At 30.5% G+C, this 22,408-nt stretch overlaps 4 protein-coding genes and 2 long non-coding RNA genes across 10 annotated transcripts; 5 read left to right on the top strand and 1 right to left on the bottom strand.

Annotated features, from left to right (window-relative positions):
- Positions 1-8,162: 8,162 nt before the first annotated feature.
- On the top strand, positions 8,163-12,803 carry LOC122514913 (female-specific protein transformer-like). Of its 5 annotated transcripts, XR_006303152.1 has the most exons (11): positions 8,163-8,264; positions 8,378-8,652; positions 9,088-9,275; positions 10,325-10,435; positions 10,735-10,825; positions 11,330-11,392; positions 11,514-11,681; positions 11,759-11,942; positions 12,031-12,196; positions 12,275-12,349; positions 12,646-12,803. XR_006303152.1 is itself a non-coding variant. In XM_043632050.1 (10 exons), the coding sequence occupies exons 1-10, from the start codon at positions 8,178-8,180 to the stop codon at positions 12,292-12,294; spliced, it is 1,353 nt and encodes a 450-aa protein (XP_043487985.1). In that variant the 5' UTR covers positions 8,163-8,177; the 3' UTR covers positions 12,295-12,360. The 5 variants fall into 5 exon arrangements, 4 of the variants coding, with proteins under 4 accessions (XP_043487985.1, XP_043487986.1, XP_043487987.1 ...); XM_043632050.1 differs by lacking the exon at positions 12,646-12,803 and having other exon boundaries at positions 12,275-12,360; XM_043632051.1 differs by lacking the exon at positions 12,646-12,803 and having other exon boundaries at positions 12,037-12,196; positions 12,275-12,360.
- A 151-nt stretch (positions 12,804-12,954) lies between these two features.
- On the top strand, positions 12,955-14,255 carry LOC122514947 (bolA-like protein 3). The gene is made up of 4 exons (XM_043632098.1): positions 12,955-13,294; positions 13,525-13,651; positions 13,757-13,845; positions 13,935-14,255. The coding sequence occupies exons 1-4, from the start codon at positions 13,253-13,255 to the stop codon at positions 13,998-14,000; spliced, it is 324 nt and encodes a 107-aa protein (XP_043488033.1). The 5' UTR covers positions 12,955-13,252; the 3' UTR covers positions 14,001-14,255.
- An 81-nt stretch (positions 14,256-14,336) lies between these two features.
- LOC122514903 (HAUS augmin-like complex subunit 3) lies at positions 14,337-17,445 on the top strand. The gene is made up of 9 exons (XM_043632038.1): positions 14,337-14,625; positions 14,717-14,935; positions 15,030-15,216; positions 15,289-15,518; positions 15,600-15,728; positions 15,795-16,134; positions 16,232-16,461; positions 16,531-16,699; positions 16,834-17,445. The coding sequence occupies exons 1-9, from the start codon at positions 14,444-14,446 to the stop codon at positions 16,969-16,971; spliced, it is 1,824 nt and encodes a 607-aa protein (XP_043487973.1). The 5' UTR covers positions 14,337-14,443; the 3' UTR covers positions 16,972-17,445.
- Positions 17,311-17,814, bottom strand: LOC122514962. The gene is made up of 2 exons (XR_006303180.1): positions 17,579-17,814; positions 17,311-17,461 (listed from the first exon to the last, which is right to left on the bottom strand). It is a non-coding gene; the product is annotated as an uncharacterized LOC122514962 (long non-coding RNA).
- A 294-nt stretch (positions 17,815-18,108) lies between these two features.
- LOC122514964 lies at positions 18,109-19,160 on the top strand. The gene is made up of 2 exons (XR_006303182.1): positions 18,109-18,507; positions 18,642-19,160. It is a non-coding gene; the product is annotated as an uncharacterized LOC122514964 (long non-coding RNA).
- Positions 19,161-19,183: 23 nt separating this feature from the next.
- LOC122514949 (transcriptional regulator ADR1-like) lies at positions 19,184-20,988 on the top strand. The gene is made up of 2 exons (XM_043632100.1): positions 19,184-20,393; positions 20,583-20,988. The coding sequence occupies exons 1-2, from the start codon at positions 20,144-20,146 to the stop codon at positions 20,954-20,956; spliced, it is 624 nt and encodes a 207-aa protein (XP_043488035.1). The 5' UTR covers positions 19,184-20,143; the 3' UTR covers positions 20,957-20,988.
- The last annotated feature ends 1,420 nt before the right edge of the window (positions 20,989-22,408 follow it).

Genomic DNA, 22,408 nt, shown 5'->3' on the forward strand with positions numbered 1-22,408 from the left:
TATTACATAAATTAAATATCAATTTTATTATTAAATATAATTATCTAATTATTAATCCAATTAATAATTATTCTTATCTAATTTATTTTTCTATTAGGTGTATACGTTCCTTGTTAATATTTAATAAAAAAAACGAGTAAAATAAAGACAACATACATTAAAATCTTTATCACATGGCAACGTTCTGATTTAAACATTCCTTCAATTTATATGTAATTGTTTAAACAAACATACATTTGTTTTAACGTCCCTGTGCAATGATGACTTTGTATAATAAAATTTTAATCCAGAAAAATATCACATTCAAATTATTTTATATTCAAAGTATGTTAATAAGTATGTACTAGTACACATATGTGTTTAAACCATCTGAAATATAAGTAGAGTGTATTAGAATATTTAAAAAATTGTTAAATAATCAATAGGAATGTCTATTGTTGTCTAAAAGCTAGGAATATACGATCTATGTACCGTCCCCTTCGAAATCCACCGTTGAAATGAGCTCTTGTCCTCTATGAAAGTACTTTTATTAAATGTTGTTTATCTGACTTTCCTAACGTTGCGCATGTGTATAAAGGATGTCATACATCTAATACATAATCTTTAAGATTAAAACGTTATGATTTTCGTATTTTTATCTATTTCATGTAATTATTTTAATGCTCCTGCGCACTGAGGACTTCGAGGGTAAAATTTAGCTGCAATATAAGAAAAGTACATTATTGCATTAAAATAATATTTAATTAATACGTAATGTACACGTATATGTAAATGAAAAAAGAAAGTACATTTCTCTAAACAATTATACAACCAATATATTAAAACAATTAATAAACAATATACTAATGGAAAATGTAAATTATTAAAGTTTACCATTATGATAGAAGAAAGCTGAGGTGTTTGTTCGTTTAAAAACCATAAAAAATTGCCCATTTTCATTTTACAATCTTATAAGTTCTTCTTTTATGTATGTACTTGATACACAAAACAATAAGAAAGCCTAATAGATGCTGTGCTTTTCCAAATCTTCAAATACTTGCAAATCTGAAAATCATAAGATTGTATTAGTAAAGTATCAAGCAAACTGAACGAGTATATATATATCTATGTATGATATTTGTATAAGATATCACTCTCTCTCTCTCTTTCCCCTTTTCATACTTTTTATATTACTCTTCTTTATGTTATAAAAGTAACGAGAGATAAACTTACCACAACTGACATCAATATAAAAAAGTTAACACAATTATTATTTAGATAGAAAAGTAAACACAATTAGACTGACAATGAGTATATGTATTCATGCTGTATTCTACCAATGTTTGGAAACCTAAAAAAAGTATAAAGTAATACGGCATTGGTATAATATAAAGAAAGTTAAATTTATGAGTTTTTTGTATACTTGTAACACGTTCCTTGTTATTATTTAAAAAATAACGTGTAGAATAGAGACAATATACACTAAAAACTTTGTCACAAATTCACAGTAAAACACAATTTTATAGAAAAGAAACAACGTTGCAGATATTTTAAAAACAATTGAAATAAAACACTATAGCCACCCTTCAAGAATTAAAATAACGAGAATTTTTCCATATCTATACAGAATATGGGAATTTATACTTTCATAGTTGGCATGAGAGATGTCAATTGTTTTGTTTCAATTTATTATAATTCTTTAAGGATGGCCACAGTGCCGTATGTCAATTGTTTTAAAAATATCTGCAACGAGGTTTCTTTTCTATACCTTTGTGTTTTTCTGTGGCATGTGATGTCAATTGTTTTAAAAATATCTACAACGTGGTTTCTTTTCTATAAAATTGTGTTTTTCTGTACAGTTTGCTAAAGTTTTTAGTGCATATTGTCCTTATTCTACAAGTTTTTTTTTAAATAATAACAAGGAACGTGTTACAAGTATACAAAAAGCTCATAAATTTAACTTTCTTTATATTATACCAATGCCGTATTACTTTATACTTTTTTTAGGTTTCCAAACATTGGTAGAATACAGCGTGAATACATATATTCATTGTCAGTCTAATTGTGTTTACTTTTTTAAATTGATATCAGTTGTGGTAAGTTTATCTCTCGTTACTTTTATAACATAAAGAAGAGTAATATAAAAAGTATGAAAAGGGGAAAGAGAGAGAGAGAGTGATATCTTATACAAATATCATACATAGATATATATATACTCGTTCAGTTTGCTTGATACTTTACTAATACAATCTTATGATTTTCAGATTTGCAAGTATTTGAAGATTTGGAAAAGCACAGCATCTATTAGGCTTTCTTATTGTTTTGTGTATCAAGTACATACATAAAAGAAGAACTTATAAGATTGTAAAATGAAAATGGGCAATTTTTTATGTTTTTTAAACGAACAAACACCTCAGCTTCTTTCTATCATAATGGTAAACTTTAATAATTTACATTTTCCATTAGTATATTGTTTATTAAGTGTTTTAATATATTAGTTGTATAATTGTTTAGAGAAATGTACTTTCTTTTTTCATTTACATATACGTGTACATTACGTATTAATTAAATATTATTTTAATGCAATAATGTACTTTTCTTATATTGCAGCTAAATTTTACCCTCGAAGTCCTCAGTGCACAGGAGCATTAAAATAATTACATGAAATAGATAAAAATACGAAAATCATAACGTTTTAATCTTAAAGATTATGTATTAGATGTATGACACCCTTTATACAAATGCGCAACGTTAGGAAAGTCAGATAAACAACATTTAATAAAAGTACTTTCATAGAGGACAACGTCACATTTCAACGGTGGATTTCGAAGGGGACGGTACATAGATCGTATATTCCTAGATTTTAGACAACAATAGACATTCCTATTGATTATTTAACAATTTTTTAAATATTCTAATACACTCTACTTATATTTCAGATGGTTTAAACACATATGTGTACTAGTACATACTTATTAACATACTTTGAATATAAAATAATTTTAATGTTATATTTTTCTGGATGAAAATTTTATTATACAAAGTCATCATTGCACAGGGACGTTAAAACAAATGTATGTTAGTTTAAACAATTACATATAAATTGAAGGAATGTTTAAATCAGAACGTTGCCATGTGATAAAGTTTTTAGTGTATATTGTCTCTATTTACTCGTTATTTTTTAAATATTAACAAGGAACGTATACACCTAATAGAAAAATAAATTAGATAAGAATAATTATTAATTGGATTAATAATTAGATAATGATAATAATTCATAAAATTGATATTTAATTTATGTAATAAATAAGTTATGTATGTTTTTCTGTGCGGTGTGATATGGATTATAGTGCATATTGCCTTTATTCTTTTCGTTATTTTTTAAATATTAACAAGATACGTGTACATTAAATAGTAAAATAGAATAAACTTTTGATTTATTTAATAAATAAATTATCATATCAAGCTTGACTAGTGTGGTCATGAAGAAAGCCGAGTTACGTATATGTAACGGGGCAAGCTTGTGTGCGTGAAATACATTTCTATATGGTAATTGGGATTTTCTGATAGGTCACTTATCTTTTGACATAATTATCAGCCAATCAGGGCTTTTTGCTGATTATTCTTCTTTCTTTTCCGCGGCGTCAGTGCTGGAGATCGCACGGATACTACGTCGTCCTGTTAATCTCAGGTAATTAAAAAATATTTTCTAACGTAAGTAATTTGCCTATATACTAATCGATTATTCTAACAAATGACTTTCAAATGATATAATCGAAATATTACGATAATGTCGGGGGTAAAGAATATTTGCGTAGAAAAAAATTCCATGTACATTGATATACATTTTTCGATATATGAATCGATACCGATTTATATATTTCGATAATTGTAATATTCTTATATCCTATTTTTAACTATTCGATATTTTTCTATAATAGATGGAAAAAATGCAGAATCATCAAGCATCCATGACGTCATCAGAGCTACAAGGCCTTGGGGGTGGACTACCATGCATACTACTACGTTACAGCAGACGTTCCATATCGATACAGCGACCACCATTTTGTATACCTGTCAACTATATATGTTCCAGCGTACCGCGTCATCCCGTTTAACTCAGGTAATTGAAAAGTATTTTACACCTTTCTATTATATATCAAACGATAGCTATAAGCAAGATTTTTATACGCGAGTGTTTTCAAAACGAAATATTAAAAAGTTCAAAGGATATCTGTGAAAATATAATCATCGGTATATGTCGGTTTCGCGTCACATCTAACCAATGTTACTTAACAATATGTTTTTCTAATATCCAGCTTTTTTCACGATATCTATACTTACTACCATCTCTAATGATTCTATAATTAATTATTTTTCATAATTATGTCTTCAATGATCGTATTTCGTATTAAATTCGATTCCTGTACATAAACACGCACATACAGGTATATGTGCATAAGTATGGGTAGCTCGTACACATACACTCATGTATTTGATTTTCTTTATATTGTACTAATGTAATATTTTATTTTTTTTTACTTTTTTAGATTTCAAAACATTAGGAGAGTCCAGCAGGAATACATATAGTCAGTCTAACAATTGTGTTTACTCTTTTTTATCTTCATATTCATCGAGGTAAGCGTTATTCTTTTTTTTAGCCATATAGAAATGTATAGAAAGAGTGAGAACGAGAGTGAGGAAGAGAGAGAGAGAGAAATAGAATAAGACAACAAAACAAAACACTCGGCCTACAGGCAGTTATGAATGTGTATGTATATTTCCAGGAATTTCTTGAGCTGAAGAGAGAAGGATAACCGCCGAAAACGAAACGTAAACAACCAGTACAAAACGTATCAAAAATTTCTATAATAGCTTCAATGGTTTTTTATTACGACGATGACATGAATTGTTCTTTTTCTTTTTCTGTTTCAGAACATCATTGCAATCGAGCGCGTAGGCAATGAAGTACTCGTGTGTTGCATCGATAAAATAAAAAATAAAAGAATCGGAAAGAGTAGAATCAGTGTTGATCGTCGCAGTTAAAGTTTTATTTGCTCGGTTAAGAAACTCCGTAAGTTTCTTTTATTCGGTTTAAACGTGTGCTCATCGTCATCCTAAGGGTAGGATACCCATCGTGCATTCATCACTGAAGAATAAACGTAAGTCAATTTTTATTTTAAACACTTTCTCAATAATTATAATAAATTTTTCTTACAACAATGATATTCATAATTTTGTTTTTATTTTTGTTTTAGATCATCATGGGAATATTGCAGTGTTGGAAGTGTTTGTGAATTGTGTTTGTGAAGTGTTGCAAGTGTTCGTACATTGCAATCGTGCGCGAAGCAATATACGGGAGTGTTGTATCGCTTGAATAAAATTAAAATCACGGATTAGAAGCACGTTCGTTCGTTAATTTCAATTCCGTCGCGTTCGCGAACAATTTTTGGAATATATATATTAAATTAACTGCGACCAAGGCAGTAATTGCATTAGAGTTTGTTCGAGTAAAGTTATATTTTTATCTTTAAACAGTCGCACAGACTGTTCGCGTATTAGAATCAGTGCATCAATGAAGATTTTTCTACTTGCATCGACTGTGTGCAAAGCAGTCTTTGAATTAGTTGTGTAGAATCAGTGATCGGGCGTAAAACAAATTAAAATCAAACGCGAATTAGAATCAGTGTTGTTCGCCGTATACAAAAATTTCGGTTTTGCGATAAGAAACTCATCTACAGTTTCTTATTTTCGTTTATACCGCGTCATTAGATTCACGCGAGGTGCATCGCCAAGGTGCAATTGAATTTCATCCCATAGGAATGCATTGTAAGTATCTATTTTTATTTACATTTTATTCGATTTTATTTTAATATGATTTTGGATCATATTACATATAACTTATCATTTTGTTCTATTTTATTTTGCAGATATGATGACAGACTTTCTACCTTATCAAAGATGTGGAATAAATTCTTCGATGGATCATCGATGGATCTTCGGTGGATCTTCGGTGGATCTTCGGTGGATCTCCTTCAATATCAAATCGAGATACTCTTCGATCGTCAGACTACAATACTTGCTGCGAAGTAGGAGTGCTTTGGAGCTATCGTAGAACTTCTTAAGCAGTGAGTCAAAAAATTTAAAGTCCCTCCGGTGCTCAATCATGCCGAGGATGAAAGGTCCTAATCGGCACGAGTTACTGGTTGTAATTATTCCAATAAATTAGTGACGAGCACATGAGTAATTCCTTTCTAGGAGTTACTCATGAAAATTGTATATTGTATTGTATATTGTATTGTATATTTTATATTAGTTCAGGATAGGTTTTCTTGTCTCACCGGTTAAATTCATTTAATTAACAATGCAAATAATTAATGCATTTTCTTTTTCATTACGGGTTTTGTTCGTGGTTAATAGTGGTGAAACCGAGTATTAATTTACTCGTTTTCGTCCAGAAAAGCATGTAACAAATATCTTACATGCATTGCTTCGTACTTAGTTTATCTAATCGCGATTAATTTTGATATGTCGAAACTTCGATATTATAAATAAATGAGCAAGAAGACAAACTCATTCGCGACGGATAGATTCTAGCAATTAAGTGGTGGCTCAAAGCCCAGTTCTTTTATTAGAACAGCCAACTTAATAAAAGGAGTCGTCCGAGGTTGTTTATATATATTTTTTTTTACTTTTTTAAAATTCTTAAATATTAAAAAATTAAATTGTACCATTCTTGCATAGTCCAAAAGTCAAATCCAAATGACTTGTAGAGTCTTAGCTCGCTTAGATAAAATAAAATGTTTTGATATATGTTATAAAATAAAATGTTTTTATGTATTTATGTGTATTTAATCATATTTTTTAGATCAGGATTTTCAGTTTCTAATATACTAATCACCCGTTTCTCCCCCCTGTACTTTCTGCGTTCTCATCTATGCCTGTGCCCAGGTGCTACTCGCGCGTATGGGTGAGAAACAGTTAGTGTGGGTTTAGTTTTAAGTTTTTCCCCTCTTAGCGGCTGTCATTGTGCTAGTGATTGTACGATGTACTTTACACCTGTGTGTGCGTATTAGGTAGAGTGTTTTGTACATCGTTTCGCGATAGCTTTTAATTATTGCATCACTCAATACTCGAATTACTACTTGTAGAATCACTTATGGTGTGAAAAATACGAATATTTGTATTTTTATATTTATATTAAATTTTTTTAATTTTTTTTTGTAATGAAATCGTTTTGAATAGTAGAGTTACCGCATTTATTTGTGGAAACTATGATATACTCGTATATAACTAGTATGCAATATATACTAGTGTAGACTTGTATTTTTGCATTAGTCATATTTGCAATAATCATTAGCCTTGGCAGTCGATTACAGCAAAAAGTACGTATACCCAGTAGCTTATAAGTTTAGAAAATACGCGTTTGAACTAGGGTGTCGGAGGTGCCCCGGAGCATGCTCTCTAGTTTAGGCTTTTGCACCCTGGTGTTATGTGAGAGAATCGTAGAGTGAGTGGGTGGGGATGTACTTATGTTTGATCTTTTTAGATATTGCCAATATACAGGCAGGTAGCATACTTAGGTGTGAATGTTTATTTAATTTGTAAGTAGGTAGAGACCGGAGAAGTCGCGCGATTGTAATTTCCACTCAGAGGTGGACAATATCTTCTTCGGATATTAAACAAAGTTTCAGCAACCTTTAGATTAAATTTTTTTTTGAAAATGTGAAGATAGCTGAATACGTTGGATACTTTCTTAATATAATATTAAGTTTTATTAACGCTTTGCTCTTTATTAATTCTTACTGAATACTTCATTTGTTATATGTGTATAATAAACACAAAGTAGAGTAAGGATAAAAGTGGTCGAGTAAAAAAGTAAGACCTCATGATGGATGAACAAAGTTCCTGCTTTTGTTTGATATTATTTAATTTTTTAAGCAGCGACCAAAGACTGAACACTAGTCACTACTTCCGTTTTTCTTTGTTAGATTTGTTAAGTTTATAATATATATTTTTGTAAGTCTTTTTTGATACGTTTAAAATATAAAATATTCTAATAATATATTTCCCTAGTGAATTAATTATTTATGAATATTGTTGAACACGCTACACCGCGTACCTATTCTCGCCCACTGGTGGACAGGGTACTATCTAAAATGATTCTTGTTACGTGAAAAGTTTTCGTGTATACTTCTATGTTCTTTTGTATTCTCTGGTTGAAACAAGTGGCACAAAAGTGGATTTTTCAGCATCATCGAAACCATAATGAAAGGATTAAGTTGGTGTTTATCTCCTTCCACGCACCCTCCTTCCATGTGTTTGTTATATTAAAAACGTTGTTACAAATTTTAATAAGTATTTGTTTATTCTTTCTTCTTTTCTTATAAAAATGAAGAAAAATAATTCAAAAAGAAATAGCGATGATGACAAACAAAGGCGAAGAGAAAAATGGATGATTCGACAAAAACTTGAGAAAGAGCACGAAAAATTAAAGAGAAAAAAGATATTAGAGTACGAGTCGAAACGAGCCCATGAACTTAACGCAAGTATCAGCAGAGGAAGATCAGCGAATGAAAGCGATAGCAAAACTAGAGATAGATCTTTAGAGAAAAAATCTCTGGAGAAAAAAACTAAAGCTACAAGTTCTAAATCATCCGTTATGGCTGAGAAGTGAGTTAACTTTAACTATCCTATCGAATACAAATATAAATTGATTTAACACGTTAAGCGTTCTGCTGGTTTCTAGGAACTGGCCTTAGACTTTCCGTTTGCACTGTGATGGTCCCTGCATATTTTCTGTGAGATTCAATATTTTGTATAGGCGACATCCGATTTTGTTTAATCGAAGCTTTCAAAAAAGAAATATAAGTGTGAATGAGGATTTGATAGTCATTTTGGCATCATTCAACCTTTTCATTACTTTGTTTATAATTCACGCATCATAGATGACCATTTCCGCTTGATGGTAGAATGGTATATGAACGGAATGCTAAGCGAAACAGGCTTGGTACTTAACATGTTAAACGGGATTATATGTTTATTCAAGAATTTAATTAATACTCTAAGTAGCTTTTTAACAAATAAATACAAATTTTAAATATTTAGATTGGATACTTCTGGCAGCGGTGGTTCAACTACTATATTTCAAGGCCCGGAGGGAATTAAAATAAGCGAGAAAGAACTGCATTGTATTAAAGTAAATGTACATAGAAATTTGTCTGTAGAAACGCCATCGAGCGAATTAAATCGTGACATTATTAAACCAGAGGAGGTTGTCATAATAAGAAGAAGTGGTAAATTATTATATATATATATATATAAATTGTTAGATTTATTTTTGGAGACAAAGTATCAACGAAAAGAGAAATACTATTACGTTTAGTTTAAATATACATGTGCTGTTCTATAGATAGAATAGCAATTTGTAAAATATGTATATACTAAAAAATGACTAGTATATTTTCAAACGTGAATACACATGTATTTCTATGCTTTTGTATTAGAATCAATTTTATAATTATTACTTGGTTTTACAAAGTAATGGTCTTTCAAAAATATTATCAAAGAAAAATAATATAGTTATATCAGGGAAATATTTTTATTCTTTATATCTACGTCAACTGAAGATGTTTATAATCCATTAATATTCGACTATGAAGATAGCAGAAGATTTTATAAGCTGAAAAATATTACCATTGAAGATAAACGTCTTTGAAGATCATTAAATATTGATGTTAACAAAAAAAGTGCAGTGATTTTTATTAAGATATTGAGAATTAGTTTATATCTGTTCTTTCTATAGTGTTGGATTTTTTAATAGTTTTTGATATTTCATCCGGAAGATCGTTCAACTGATTAATTTTTTATATATTGATATGTACATAAAAGGACAAAAGGTTAATATTAAAAATATTATTTATAATATAACATGCGTAATGAAATTAAAACAAAATATCATAAATAGCGAATAAACGAATCTTATTGTTAAATAATTTTATATATACAGTATTATTTAAATTAATTCTTTTTCTTCGACCCCAATAAATATTTTCATAATAATTCTAAGCCCAATTGTCGATAGTAGGAAAAATTACAGTTAATCAAATGGTAAATAATATAAAAAAATACATAACACAAATATGATAAATGTTTTTATATAAAATATTAACAACTCATAGGAATTATATAAAATGACATGAATTTAAAAGTATATAGAATTGCTTAAATTATTACATCTTAATGTTTGAATTTTATTCGCTATTGTATTTTTGCTTTATATAACAGATATTATATGCTATTCGAACAACTAATTATTTCTTTTTTTACATGTGTCATTGAACAGGAGAAGGTTCAAAACCAATCTTTGAAAGGGAAAAGTTACAGAGTTCTTCCAAGAAACATAAAGAAATCGAAGAACGTCGTACAGTGATGGCTATTGAAAGCGGAGACACAGGTGTTTTATATAAATAAGTTAACATAAAAATATTAGTTTGTGCGATACTTATCACTAAGTACACACCAAAAAATTAAACTTCTTACACTTATTTATTGCTAGGTATATTAGAAAAGATAAGATGTGAATACGCATCGTTTCCCATAACTCACAGACTCTCACTCTATTTCTCTTCTATGCTAGCGTAAAATAAATTACCCAAACATTAAATGGGTTTGATATTGTGTAAGAAGTTTCATTTCAAAAACAGTATATTTTTTGAGAATAGATTCTTTTTACATTTTAACATTTGACATCAGGTAACAAATCGGAATCATTTAGAAGACATTCTCCACCTTCTAATTTGTTAAGGCATCGTAGTCAATGTTCTTCATCTTCTCGACGTTCCAAGTATGTAATACAATTATTATTAATGTGGGTATACTAGTATTTATTAATAAATCAAATAACATTATGGATATGATATTAATGCATTTAATTTTCGAATGAATATAATTATTATAGTATAAAGTAATGTATTATTAATGTTTAATCTATTAAGTTGACTAAATATTTTTACATTCGTTAATTAAGTAGTATTACATAAAATTATGTCAAGTATTGCAATATTTACGAGCATTAAAGTTCTTACTGATTTTTAATTAAATGTTACGTATATATATTTATATGGATATTTTACATTGAGTATTGCTTGAACTTGAACATAACATTCGTATGAAGTACCAAAAACTTGTTAGTAACATTATATAGTTTATGCATTAATAAGAAACAATTAAATTATTGTACGTTTTCTAAATGTTGAATATTATTTGTTAAAGAAAATATACCAGGAATATCATACGTATGTTAGAAATGTAATTCTATATGATTATTAATTAACATTCTCTATTATAGGTCAAAAGAATCAAATGATTCGAGTTATAAATCTGATCGGAATATTAGCAAAAAAAGTGATAGGTAATTTTAATTTAATTTATATTTGAATGTATAAGGTTGTCTGAGATATTCCACCAATCAATGTATAGAATACACTAGAGCGTAAAATAATTTATTAATGTGATTATGCAATGTTTCATAGACGACAAAGTAGAGAAAGATATCGTGAAAGGGATAGAAGAGACAGCGAACATGATCGTCCAAGCAGTAGCAGCAACAGATACAGATCATCTCAAAATAGAGAGAGCTCTTATCGAGAGTATAGAAGTTATCGACGTAATTCTTCTCCCAAACAAGATTTTAGTCATAGGTTAGCGTAAAGGAAGAATGTAGAAGGATCATAATACATTGCTCTGACGTATAATACATTTTCTACAATTAAAATAGGAGTGAATCACGGAGGGGTGATAAGGAAGAGGAAAGCAGCAGTAGCAGCAAATTCAGGAATTATTCCAGTAATAGAGAGAGAAGATCTAGATCTCGTTCTAGATCCAGAGATAGTAGGTATAGAGAGAGACAAATGGTACCATCCTATTGCGTCGACCAAATGCCTTATCCAGTTTATTACGGGGTAAATAATATCGACGATACAAATAAAAAACTTATTGTATTCTTACAATTAATGTATATAAACAAAAAACATTCTAAAATTCGTGAAGTTACAGCCACAACCTATGATGATGGGACCCATGATGCCAATTAGAGGACAAGTTCCTATGCCCAGAGGCGGCGGATTACCTCCTTCGTTGATAGGACCCATAAGACCATTTCCATCTCGTTTCATGCCACCTAGTGTATTTGGGCTACGTCCGCCATCCAATTATAGTAAGGGCTTTTCTTGTTTATAATAAGCTTTTCAATGATGATAATAATGGTACTCAAAAGAAAACTGTTTATTCTCAGGGTTTGGACCAATGCTTTAACAGGATTTATTGTTAGGAGAAAATTATCTAACAATTTTATATTTACTAAATACAAGTATATTTTATTGCCGGTCCTAAGCCCGGGAAAAGGAGGAAGGTTGTTGGATCAGGTTAGCTCCCTACCCAACGTAAAAAAATTTGCGGCTCATAGAAACGACACTCTGTCTATTAGCAGAATGGACAACAAGAATCGGCAGAATTGCACGGGATAAATCACCGATTGACCGCAGAAGTGCGGGGCGCCCACGAAAACGATGGTGCGACAATTTAACAGTGCAATAGGCAGAAAAACGTCGTTACGAAACAGGCAACTTGCCTAAATTAAAGAATGAAGAAGAAGAAGAAGAAGAAGTATATTTTATCTTATGCAACTTATGTAATTTATTTTAAAACGTGTTAAGTTAAAATAACGTAGTATAGATATTGATCGATGAAATAAAATCTTTTACATTGAATTACGAAAAATAATGAATTGAAAATAAAGCGCCTTTTTAAGCGAGCCAATCATATATCAGTATTTGTTTATACAAAATACACGAGCCTATGACGATTTGAAATCCCTCTGTAAATTAAATTCAATCTTTTTCAAATTAAATTCATAGATCTCCTATGCAACAACATATTTAAAAATGAATATATTTATTTCATAATTAGATAATGAAAAATAAAAATACCATTTACTTTCTACTTTTAAATAGTAAGTTTCCTAAGTTTAACACATGGAGGCGCTGCTATCACGTTATTGGCTATCAGCTGATCCATTCCTTATGACTTTGAATACATAATCGATGAATATTGTGTATGGTATAATAAGTTAATCGAAGAAATAATCGAACGATACTATATCTTTATTCAATTACTTTAGTTGTAAGAAATTAATAGATACGAAAAAGATTATAACAAAAGACAAGTGTATCTTAGATATAAAAAGAAACGAAACAGCAAGAATATTATAGCTATGTTCGGTCGTATATTTGGATCAAATTTTCGTAAGATTTCTGTAAGTAATCAAAAATGATCAATCAAATGTTACACATATTTTATTTGTATTGTATAAAAAAAGAAAACATGTTTGATATTACAAATTTTCTAATCTTTAACAATCATCTTTAATTAGAGACAAGTTTAAATTACCCTTAAATTAATATTTACATGATCCCTAACTACCTTCTCCTATAGTAATCGTTCCCAAAGAAAATGAGGAAGTCCACTAAAACGAAAGTGTTTCAGTTATTGTCACGAGTATGGAATGGACCTAATGGTGCACTTGCTGGCAAACAGGCAGAACAAAAAATGATTTCCTTATTACGGAACAAGTTTCCTAAAGCTCAACTTATAGAAGTAACTGACGTTTCTGGTAAACAATATATAAGACATACTTTATCGGTCTTCCTCTCACTTATTTTAATATTAGATGCAAGAAAATGAAATTTAACTAATGTAAGTTCCTTCTTTCTTTTAGGTGGTTGCGGTGCTATGTTTGAAATCAATGTTATCGCACCGGAATTCAAAGGTTTAAACACGGTTAAACAGCATCGCTTGATAAATGAGGTAAGAACAAAACATTATGGTATAATAAATATATTAACTGTTTATTTTGAAAGTGGCATAAGTCACTTTTTCAAAATATTTATTTGTAGGTACTTAAAGAAGAAATCAAAGATATGCATGGTATACGAATATATACCAAAATACCAGACACATAGGATGAAGTTAATTATAATAGATTTTGATCAAATTTTTTTAAACGCAACTTATTTATCGATATTTCAATTTGTTCTTAAATTTTATAATACTTTTTGAAAATTTTACACGAATATGTATTAATCGATATGAATGATTATTTTCTTTTTCAAAAAGGAAAAAGAAAAGTAAAGAAAAAAAAACGACAGACAACGTAATAAACATTTGTAATTGTTTTCTTTATTTTCTAATAGTGAATTTGAGATTAGCCGAGTTAATTTTGAATAAAAATTTCTTTTTAAATTTCCCTCCTCCGTCAGATGGAGCCATCGAACTCGAAGTCGAAATCGAAATCGAATAATGGCGCGCTTATTTTATTCGAGTTTACTAACCTAACAGTTAACCGTTATGATTTGTGTGGATGTGTGTTGTTGTTGTTGTTGTTATTGTTTAAAACACATTAAACATGAACGTGTCGGGAAAAATTCTTTACCAAAAAATCGAATATTTAAGACCAGATTTGTCTACTAGTATAACACCTGACATATTTGATAAAATATGCGATATATCAACGGTCCAACCTTTTTTAGAATGGTTTTGTAATAATGTCAGTCGTGCTAATGTATTATCCAAAGAAGAATTACATCTGTAATATAATTTTTGTTCATTTATTTATTAATGATTCTCCATTTATTTATTATATTTGAATTATATTTACATTTTACAAATTATCTTATAGAAAAAACAAATTAGAAGATACGGAAGAATGGTTAAGTGGAAAAGAATTGGATGAAGCACTCGAAGAATTAACTCACGATAATCCAGAATTATTGAAATTAATTGATTTCGAAGACGAAAATGTTAATGAAAAGTTTGCCGAATTCGAATCATTGAAGGATCTTTACAAAATGGATGGAGATTACGAAGAATTATTAAAAAATAATATATTGAATTTAAAGTAAGTAGTTATGTGTTTATATATATATATGTATATGTATGTATTTTTTAAACATAACCTATACAAAAAAAAAACATAATTTACTTATTTGTAGAGAATTAGAATATTCATTGGAAGATGAGATAGAACAAGAAGAGAATAATTATGAAAAGGAACAAATAGAACTATTGAAAGCGTTCAACGATTGCAATGATATCCTTGAAAAATTTGACGAACAAAACCGCAGTTTTTCTAGAGAAACCGAGCAACTTCTCGGTGTTTATACAGATGCAATTGAAAGCGTAAATAATTAATTGTAATTTTATTTATTATTTGATTGTATCAAAAGTATAATGTATTATTTTATTTTATAGAAAGGATTACCAATATTGTGGATACAAATGCCCATCGATTTGTTCATCAAACAAATCAAACTTTACAACGATTCCTTGGATATACTGATTAAGCGACAATTCAGTTTAGATAATCAAGAGGTAGAACAACAACAAAAACAACATGATTCAGATTACGAAACCTTTATAAACGACAGTAAAGAAAGACAAATCTATAAACATACGCAAGAATTGGCGGCATGCAAATTAAAGTATTTTCTTTCTATTCTTATACTATTAATAATATCATTTGAAATCTATTCAAATATGTATTACATTTAACACACTTACAGACTTACCAATTCAAAGTTGGAAAAAGTCTACATGAAAATGCGTGAAGCTTCTTGCAGAACGATGCTGGAACATGCTCGTTTAATATGGAACGATGGAAATTTAAAAGTACCAGAGCAAACGCATTTAATGTGAGTTCATTAAATAAATATTAATGACGAATATATTCTATTTGATTCTATTTAATTAAATGTTAGAGACGAGATCGTGGACTTGGCCAGAAGAAGAGATTTTTTGGAAGAGAATATTACTCTTTTAAGAGAACGACAACTTCCAGAAGTTATTGAACAATATGTAGAGACCGCAATAATTCAAGTTTTACAACAAGCCTTGCTAGTCAAATTGAGACGAAGGCAAACTCGATTTGAAAAGTTAAAATCTTTGTTATCTTTCACTCGTGAACATGGTCATGCTTATTCTGATTTATTATGCGTATTAATGGATTCTCAACTTCATTCGCTCAAAGAGATATCCGAATTTATTGCTAATGCTCGTCATTATCTCACCACAGAATATTCTCTTTCTTCTTCGCGTTGTGTAAGTAATATTTCTTTTTATTTTTATTTAACAAGATATATATAAGACAACTTTAATCAAGTTCTATAGTTTAATAATATATTTGTAATATATCTAGGAAATTATGCAACAACAGCAGGAAGAATATGCCATACTTCAGGGTTCCATTATCAATCAAAATATCTTCAACGAATTATTTATATCCATGATGTCAATCAATGATGTTTCTTCCGATGCATTAAATCATGCACTAGTCAAATACAATGATTTAATATCGAGTAATAAAGAAAAGAAAGAATTTATATTCAATACTTATATAAAGGATGAAATCAATAGGATATTGTTATCGTAAGTAATATTAATGTCTTATTATCTTTATAATTTTAAATAATTTATTATAAAAATTCTTTCAATCAGGGAAGAAGAAGTATTGAGTAATTACGATAAAGAAAGAAATATTGGAATTACTAGAAGCTTTGTACCCCTTTCTTATGAATTGAATGTGCAATATCATAAAACATTGGACCAATTTGAAAATGTTAAAACTAATTTAACGACAGTGAGGAACGCATTAAAAGAAAAAATGGTAATGACTATCAATTACATTAACCATTTTAAATCCAAGTTTTTAGAAAATAATTAATTTAACATAATTTTAAACGAAACGTATTATTCATAACATTTGTCTTCCTTTCTTTTTCTTATCTAACAAATTTTCAGAGAAACAACAATCGGTTGGAAAGAGAAAAAGATATTTTGTGGCAAAGATTTTTAACCGATCCCGAAACATTGAGAAAGAACTACGAAGAGACTAAACGAATAGCAGATCGATCACATTTTGGAAGGGATACTAGTTAAATAAGACTTTAAATAAAATAAGCGTATAAGACTTGAAAGAATATTTTTATTACAAGAAAAAAAAAAAAAATAAGAAAAGTAAGAAATAAACAAGTATATATATATATATTTAGTTAATAAACAATTGAATGATCGAACATAAAAGTAAAGCAATATAATAAAGGATAGGAAATGAACCCGTTGCACTCGGCACGTTTTACCTACCAGCAACTCGACTCCACTTTTTCATAAAAATGTACACTATGAAATCGTGATATTATATAATAGAACATTAGAACCAAGTAAGCCATTGTAATGAAATTTGGTTTATATGTATTTGTGTATATCGAAGAACACATATTTACCAAAAAATAAATCCAAATTTATTTCTTATCATCTTTTATAGTAATATGATCCAATTCGAAGTAATATCCAATATGCATAGCGGGTTTATTTTCGCATGTTTCACAATAAAATGTTGTTTTCCACCTTCCACCACCTGGTGTTTTCCCTGTGTCAGAACAAACAATACAATCCCGTTTTCTTTCTCTCACATTTGAAATATGTAGTTTATTATTTCAGTCTATTGTCTGACAAAGATGTTGATGGACGTGTTCTCGAAAATCACCTCTCAAGATTTTTTACAAAATTGTCGTGTGTCTCATTGGTTTTTATTATTTTCGGTTAAACTATGAAGGAAAATTTATAACGCACATTTTCTAATCCTCGAAAAAAAATAATTTCCTCCACTATTTCAAAGATTTTCGCATAAAACAATACGTGGAGGTGTTATTGATTAACAAGATCTTCAGAAATCCAGAAACATTTGAGGCTTATCAACTGATATAATATTTCCATCGTGTAATATTCTGGAGGGTTGATTGCATTCCTGTATTATTGTAATTGCTAAATTGATTTCCTAAATCTCTAATAAACTTTCATGTCTCCTCAGAGGAGACAACCTCTGGAGTGATATGCTGGACTTACGTTGTCCCTTCAGAGGGGACAACCGAGTGCAAAGGGTTAAAACAAAGAGAAAGAGAGAGAGAGAGAGTGTATGAGTGTATGAGTGAGTGAGTGAGTGAGTGCAGTTAACGGTGAGACCAGAATGCTCAACGTTTATTCAGAATGAGTGATTGTGGTATGAGGGGGGAGGGAAGAGGAAAATGGGAGGGAGAAGTTGAGAAGGTTGAGAAGGTTTTGGTAGGGGAATGTTATGAAGGATCTAGGTGGGGATGTAAATAGAATGATGAAAGAAAGAAAGAAAGAGTGAGTGAGAGAGAGAGAGAGAGAGAAAAGTTATGTGGAACTGGGACGTGGCTATGGAAGAAAAAGAAGAAGAAGAAGTGGTGGTGGTGGTGGTGGTGGTGGTGGGGTGGTAGTGTTGGGTATTATCGATTCGCCGGGGCTCGCAAGTTAACGGTTTGTTTACAAGATCGTGGAGGGGAATATATGCGCGCATGCGCTACGTGGCCAAAACAATAATAACATAGTAGTAAAGAAGAAGGGTTCATGGCTGATGGACGAACGTGTATTATTATCGTCGTCCCAGAACAAGTCTATAACAAATTAAATAACTTCATATTATTATTATTATTATTATTCTTTATTGTCTCATCTCTGTGTATTATTGATATCAATTCTCTTTTATCTTATTGTATATTAAATTAACAATATCGTATTTTGTTTAGATATAAACAAAGAAAAAGAAGAAAAGCAAGAAAAGAATAAAAAAGAGAAAAGTATTATACTCTCTGTTTATTGTGAAGAAGAGTTTCTATGTGTGTACATTCAAAACGTACAATCAATGAGAGAATTGTTCCTGTTGAATCGATACAACTAATATAATAAACGTGACTATAATAATAATAATAATAATAAGGAGAAAGAGAGAGTGTGTGTTAAAGATGATAAAGATAGTGAGATGATGAAACATCGACGTTCTAAATCAAAAGAATATAAAATCTGCGATTTAACTGAGAGAGAATAGTGTTTTTAAACGAACAGTGATATTAGACTGTACGTTGAGAAATAGAGAAATATTATATAAAAGGTTACTAATAATATAACATATTATATATATGTATATACATGAAAACATAGCGTTTCTCTTTTCATAAGAAGCTTTGTATTTCATTCACATAATTACAACGTGTGTGTGTGGGGTTTTTCTCTTGTTCTTTTAACGATAAACATCCCACATTAAAGAAGAAGAAGGAAATCAATAAATAAAAGGAAATATAAGAAAGGAGCAAAAATAAATAACACTACAAAAGGATAAAATTAAATATATATTATATTATATATCGAGCGTATTTATCGGATGAATCAGACTTTGCGGTGTCCAGCAAACGTGCTTGAAGAAAAAGAAAAAGAAAAAAAAAGAAGAAGGAGAAGGAGGATAGTCATCCAGGTCGTGGAAGTGGTGGTAATGGATTAGTGTAGAGGAGGTGGGATGGTGCTACTAGTGCTACTACTGCTGATTCTCTCCTAGTATTACTCTGATGGTGGTGGTGGTAATTTTGCGCGAGTGTTCGAGCGCATGGTCAGAACGAATAATTGACTGTGGTGGTGGTGGTTGTGGTGGTGGTATGGTGGTGTATATTCCAATCTCCGGCATAACAGAGCAACGTGATCTCACTACCGTCGCGTGAACACAAATAATTTCTTATTTGTTTATTATATCTCTTCAATATATATAAACAATTTATATTTATAATAATAAATAATCAATGTGTTTATACGCGTATACGTGTAAGTGTTTATATGTGTATGTTGCATGTAATGATATGTAATAATACACGTTTGCTAATAAGAATGTTTAATGGAAGAGGAGGAGGCCTTGTTCTTCTTATACAATACACGAGGTGAAAAGTAAAGAGAAGAGTACATTGATCGATCCGAACCACACGCAGCAAACAAGAGAAACCTTACCTATGTGTATGTGTATTTTACGTGTTATATATCTGTATGCGTGACAAATAGTCAAGGAGGTGGCCGGTTCTGTTGTAAACAAAGAATCGATCCAATCGTTTTCAAAGCATACACACACACATTTACATATACATATATTTATAACGGTATATCGACTAGCAGTGTTTCCATTGTGATCATAGTCAAATTTCTTTGAAATCCTTTGAAGTGGATTATAAAGGATTTTCTCGTTGAAGATTAATTTCGATCATCTTCCAAGATGCCAACCGCTCAAGACACGACTACGTACCTGATCGAAGTGATGCCAGGTGAAACAACTCAGGATTTTCTTTCTCGCGACGTTGATCTACTCGTATCGAAAATAAAAGAAAATTTAAGATTAAGCGGATTGAAAGCTAAATCTAGCACGGTTAATAGAAATCGTGCTACCCCATATCGGGTACCATCGTCCCGTACCTCTTGGGCCGATTCTAACGGTTGCGATCTTTGCAATGCACAAAATCGAACTGACAAATTAAACGGTGCTCAAGTACAAGAGGGTTTGGATCAACAACAACAACAACAACAACAATTAATTCATTATCAGCCTGAACTTTGGCAACAACAACAACAACAGCAGCAGCAGCAACAGCAGCAACAATGTTGTCATCGGTATCATCATCATCATCATCATTATCATTGTCAACACAGTCATCATCGTCATCGACATCGTCATCATCAACGTCATCATCTTCATCATAATTGTTCCGACAACGACAGAGAAGATGATCCTTATGAATTGTTACAAGAACTTTTACGAGGTGGTGGTTTGATCAAGGAAGCGGTCAAACGATTAAAAGCTAATTTCGTTGAATATAAATGTTCGATGGATAATAAACTTCAAGAGGATGAGGATGACGACGAAGACGATGATGATGATGATGATGACGATGACGAAGAAGATGACGAAGATGTTTTAGAAGATGGAATGGTTATGAATGGTGCGAAGGAACGTTCTATGGTGTATCGGAGGAAACCTTATTTCTACGATTCCGAAGACGAACCATTGGTTTACGAATCTTTCGAATTATGAAAGAGAGATAAGAGACGATTTAAAGTGTAGAAGAAGAAGAAGAAGAAAAAGAAGAAATAATGATAATAATAATTTAATTTAAAGAGAATTCGATTGTCTCGATTTTTCTTTTTTGTGTCTCGATTCGAATTCTTCGTTAATAGAAAGAAAACAAAAGCGCCAAGGAATAATTTATCACATTTGTCTTTTAATTTCTTGTTCATAATTTATTAGCCGTAATATTTTTGATTTTATTTTTCTTTTTCTTTTTTTTCTTTTACAAATTATTGAAGATAATTGTTAGCCGAACGAAAGATAGAGATTAAAATGAGTGTAGCGGTTTTTTCTTTTTCTTTTTTTTTTTTCCTTTTTCGGCGCTTTTCAAATACGTGTGTGTGTTTGTGTATACGTATGTGTATATTTGCAGGCGCGCGCGCGCGCGCATGCTCTGCTCTGCTGCTGCTGTGTATGTGTGTGTGTGTGTGTGTGTGTGTGTGTGTATAATACGTGTGTAAACACGTTTAGAGAGGCAAGCGTATTATTCCCCACCACAAATGGCCGTGTTTGTAAATATGCTGCCGCCATTATTACGTACACGCAACACGAAGCACAACATCGGAAAACGAAGATGATCGGTTCGACAATGTTCGGTTAAGTTCGGCTATGGACGCGCAGGGGCGTATCGACGAGTCACGAGACCCTCCCCCCCTCTTTCTCTCTCTCTCTTTCTCTTACCTACGAACATACGTTTTAATGACGATATTTTGTAGAAGTGGGGGAAAGAGTTCTTGGAAAACCGTTGTATTTCGATCAACAGTCAGAGAAACGTAATGGAACTAAACGAAGATAGAGAATAACGAAAAAGATGAATTCTTTAGAGTGTTGTTTGTTCCCCCCTACATCCCCACGCCCCCGCCATTTTTTTCATCGTCGTTTTAACTCGACTTTCAAATTTTTAATAATCGAACATTTATCCAACAAAAATTAAAAATCGATTATTTAATACGGTATCGTGTGTGTACGATTTTCTTTTCGTTTTTATAATTAAATTTGAATTTGAATGATAATTTTTTTTTCAATTAAAAGTTAATGTTATATGAAATGTTAAATCTTTCATATTTTTAGTTTGAAATATTAATGAAACGTTGCTGCTCGTTCAATTCGATTTGATGATTTATTTATTATTCAAATAAGAATAAAGAAAATATTTCTCGTATATTTCTTCTCGCGAGTCGAATTATTTGTCGATAAATAAAATAATGGCGGATTAGAGATTGTTTTTTTTTTTTTATTTTTTCGAGTAGAGGAATTCGAACGATACGTGAGAAATCTTTGAATTTAAATACGAACTTTTTCGATGTTCTCTTTTCCGATACGTGTCATCGTGTTTACGTACGACACACACACACACGTACACATATACACATACATATCACCTGCGCATATATACATTTATGCATAACGAAACACAAC

Source organism: Polistes fuscatus, unplaced genomic scaffold, assembly GCF_010416935.1.
Source record: "Polistes fuscatus isolate 324 unplaced genomic scaffold, CU_Pfus_HIC Scaffold16, whole genome shotgun sequence".
Classification (NCBI taxonomy): domain Eukaryota; kingdom Metazoa; phylum Arthropoda; class Insecta; order Hymenoptera; family Vespidae; genus Polistes; species Polistes fuscatus.

Coding starts and splice junctions, on each gene's coding strand:
- LOC122514947 (XM_043632098.1), top strand. CDS start 13,253: ATGTTCGGTCGTATATTTGGATCAAATTTTCGTAAGATTTCT. Junction 13,295..13,524: donor CAAATTTTCGTAAGATTTCT/GTAAGTAATCAA, acceptor AAAGTGTTTCAG/TTATTGTCACGAGTATGGAA. Junction 13,846..13,934: donor AGCATCGCTTGATAAATGAG/GTAAGAACAAAA, acceptor ATTTATTTGTAG/GTACTTAAAGAAGAAATCAA.
- LOC122514949 (XM_043632100.1), top strand. CDS start 20,144: ATGCCAACCGCTCAAGACACGACTACGTACCTGATCGAAGTGATGCCA. Junction 20,394..20,582: donor CAATGCACAAAATCGAACTG/ACAAATTAAACG, acceptor ACAGTCATCATC/GTCATCGACATCGTCATCAT.
- LOC122514913 (XM_043632050.1), top strand. CDS start 8,178: ATGTTCTTTTGTATTCTCTGGTTGAAACAAGTGGCACAAAAGTGGATT. Junction 9,276..10,324: donor TGTCATAATAAGAAGAAGTG/GTAAATTATTAT, acceptor GTCATTGAACAG/GAGAAGGTTCAAAACCAATC. Junction 11,393..11,513: donor ATTAGCAAAAAAAGTGATAG/GTAATTTTAATT, acceptor AATGTTTCATAG/ACGACAAAGTAGAGAAAGAT.
- LOC122514903 (XM_043632038.1), top strand. CDS start 14,444: ATGAACGTGTCGGGAAAAATTCTTTACCAAAAAATCGAATATTTAAGA. Junction 14,936..15,029: donor AATAATATATTGAATTTAAA/GTAAGTAGTTAT, acceptor ACTTATTTGTAG/AGAATTAGAATATTCATTGG. Junction 15,519..15,599: donor TTGGCGGCATGCAAATTAAA/GTATTTTCTTTC, acceptor ACACACTTACAG/ACTTACCAATTCAAAGTTGG.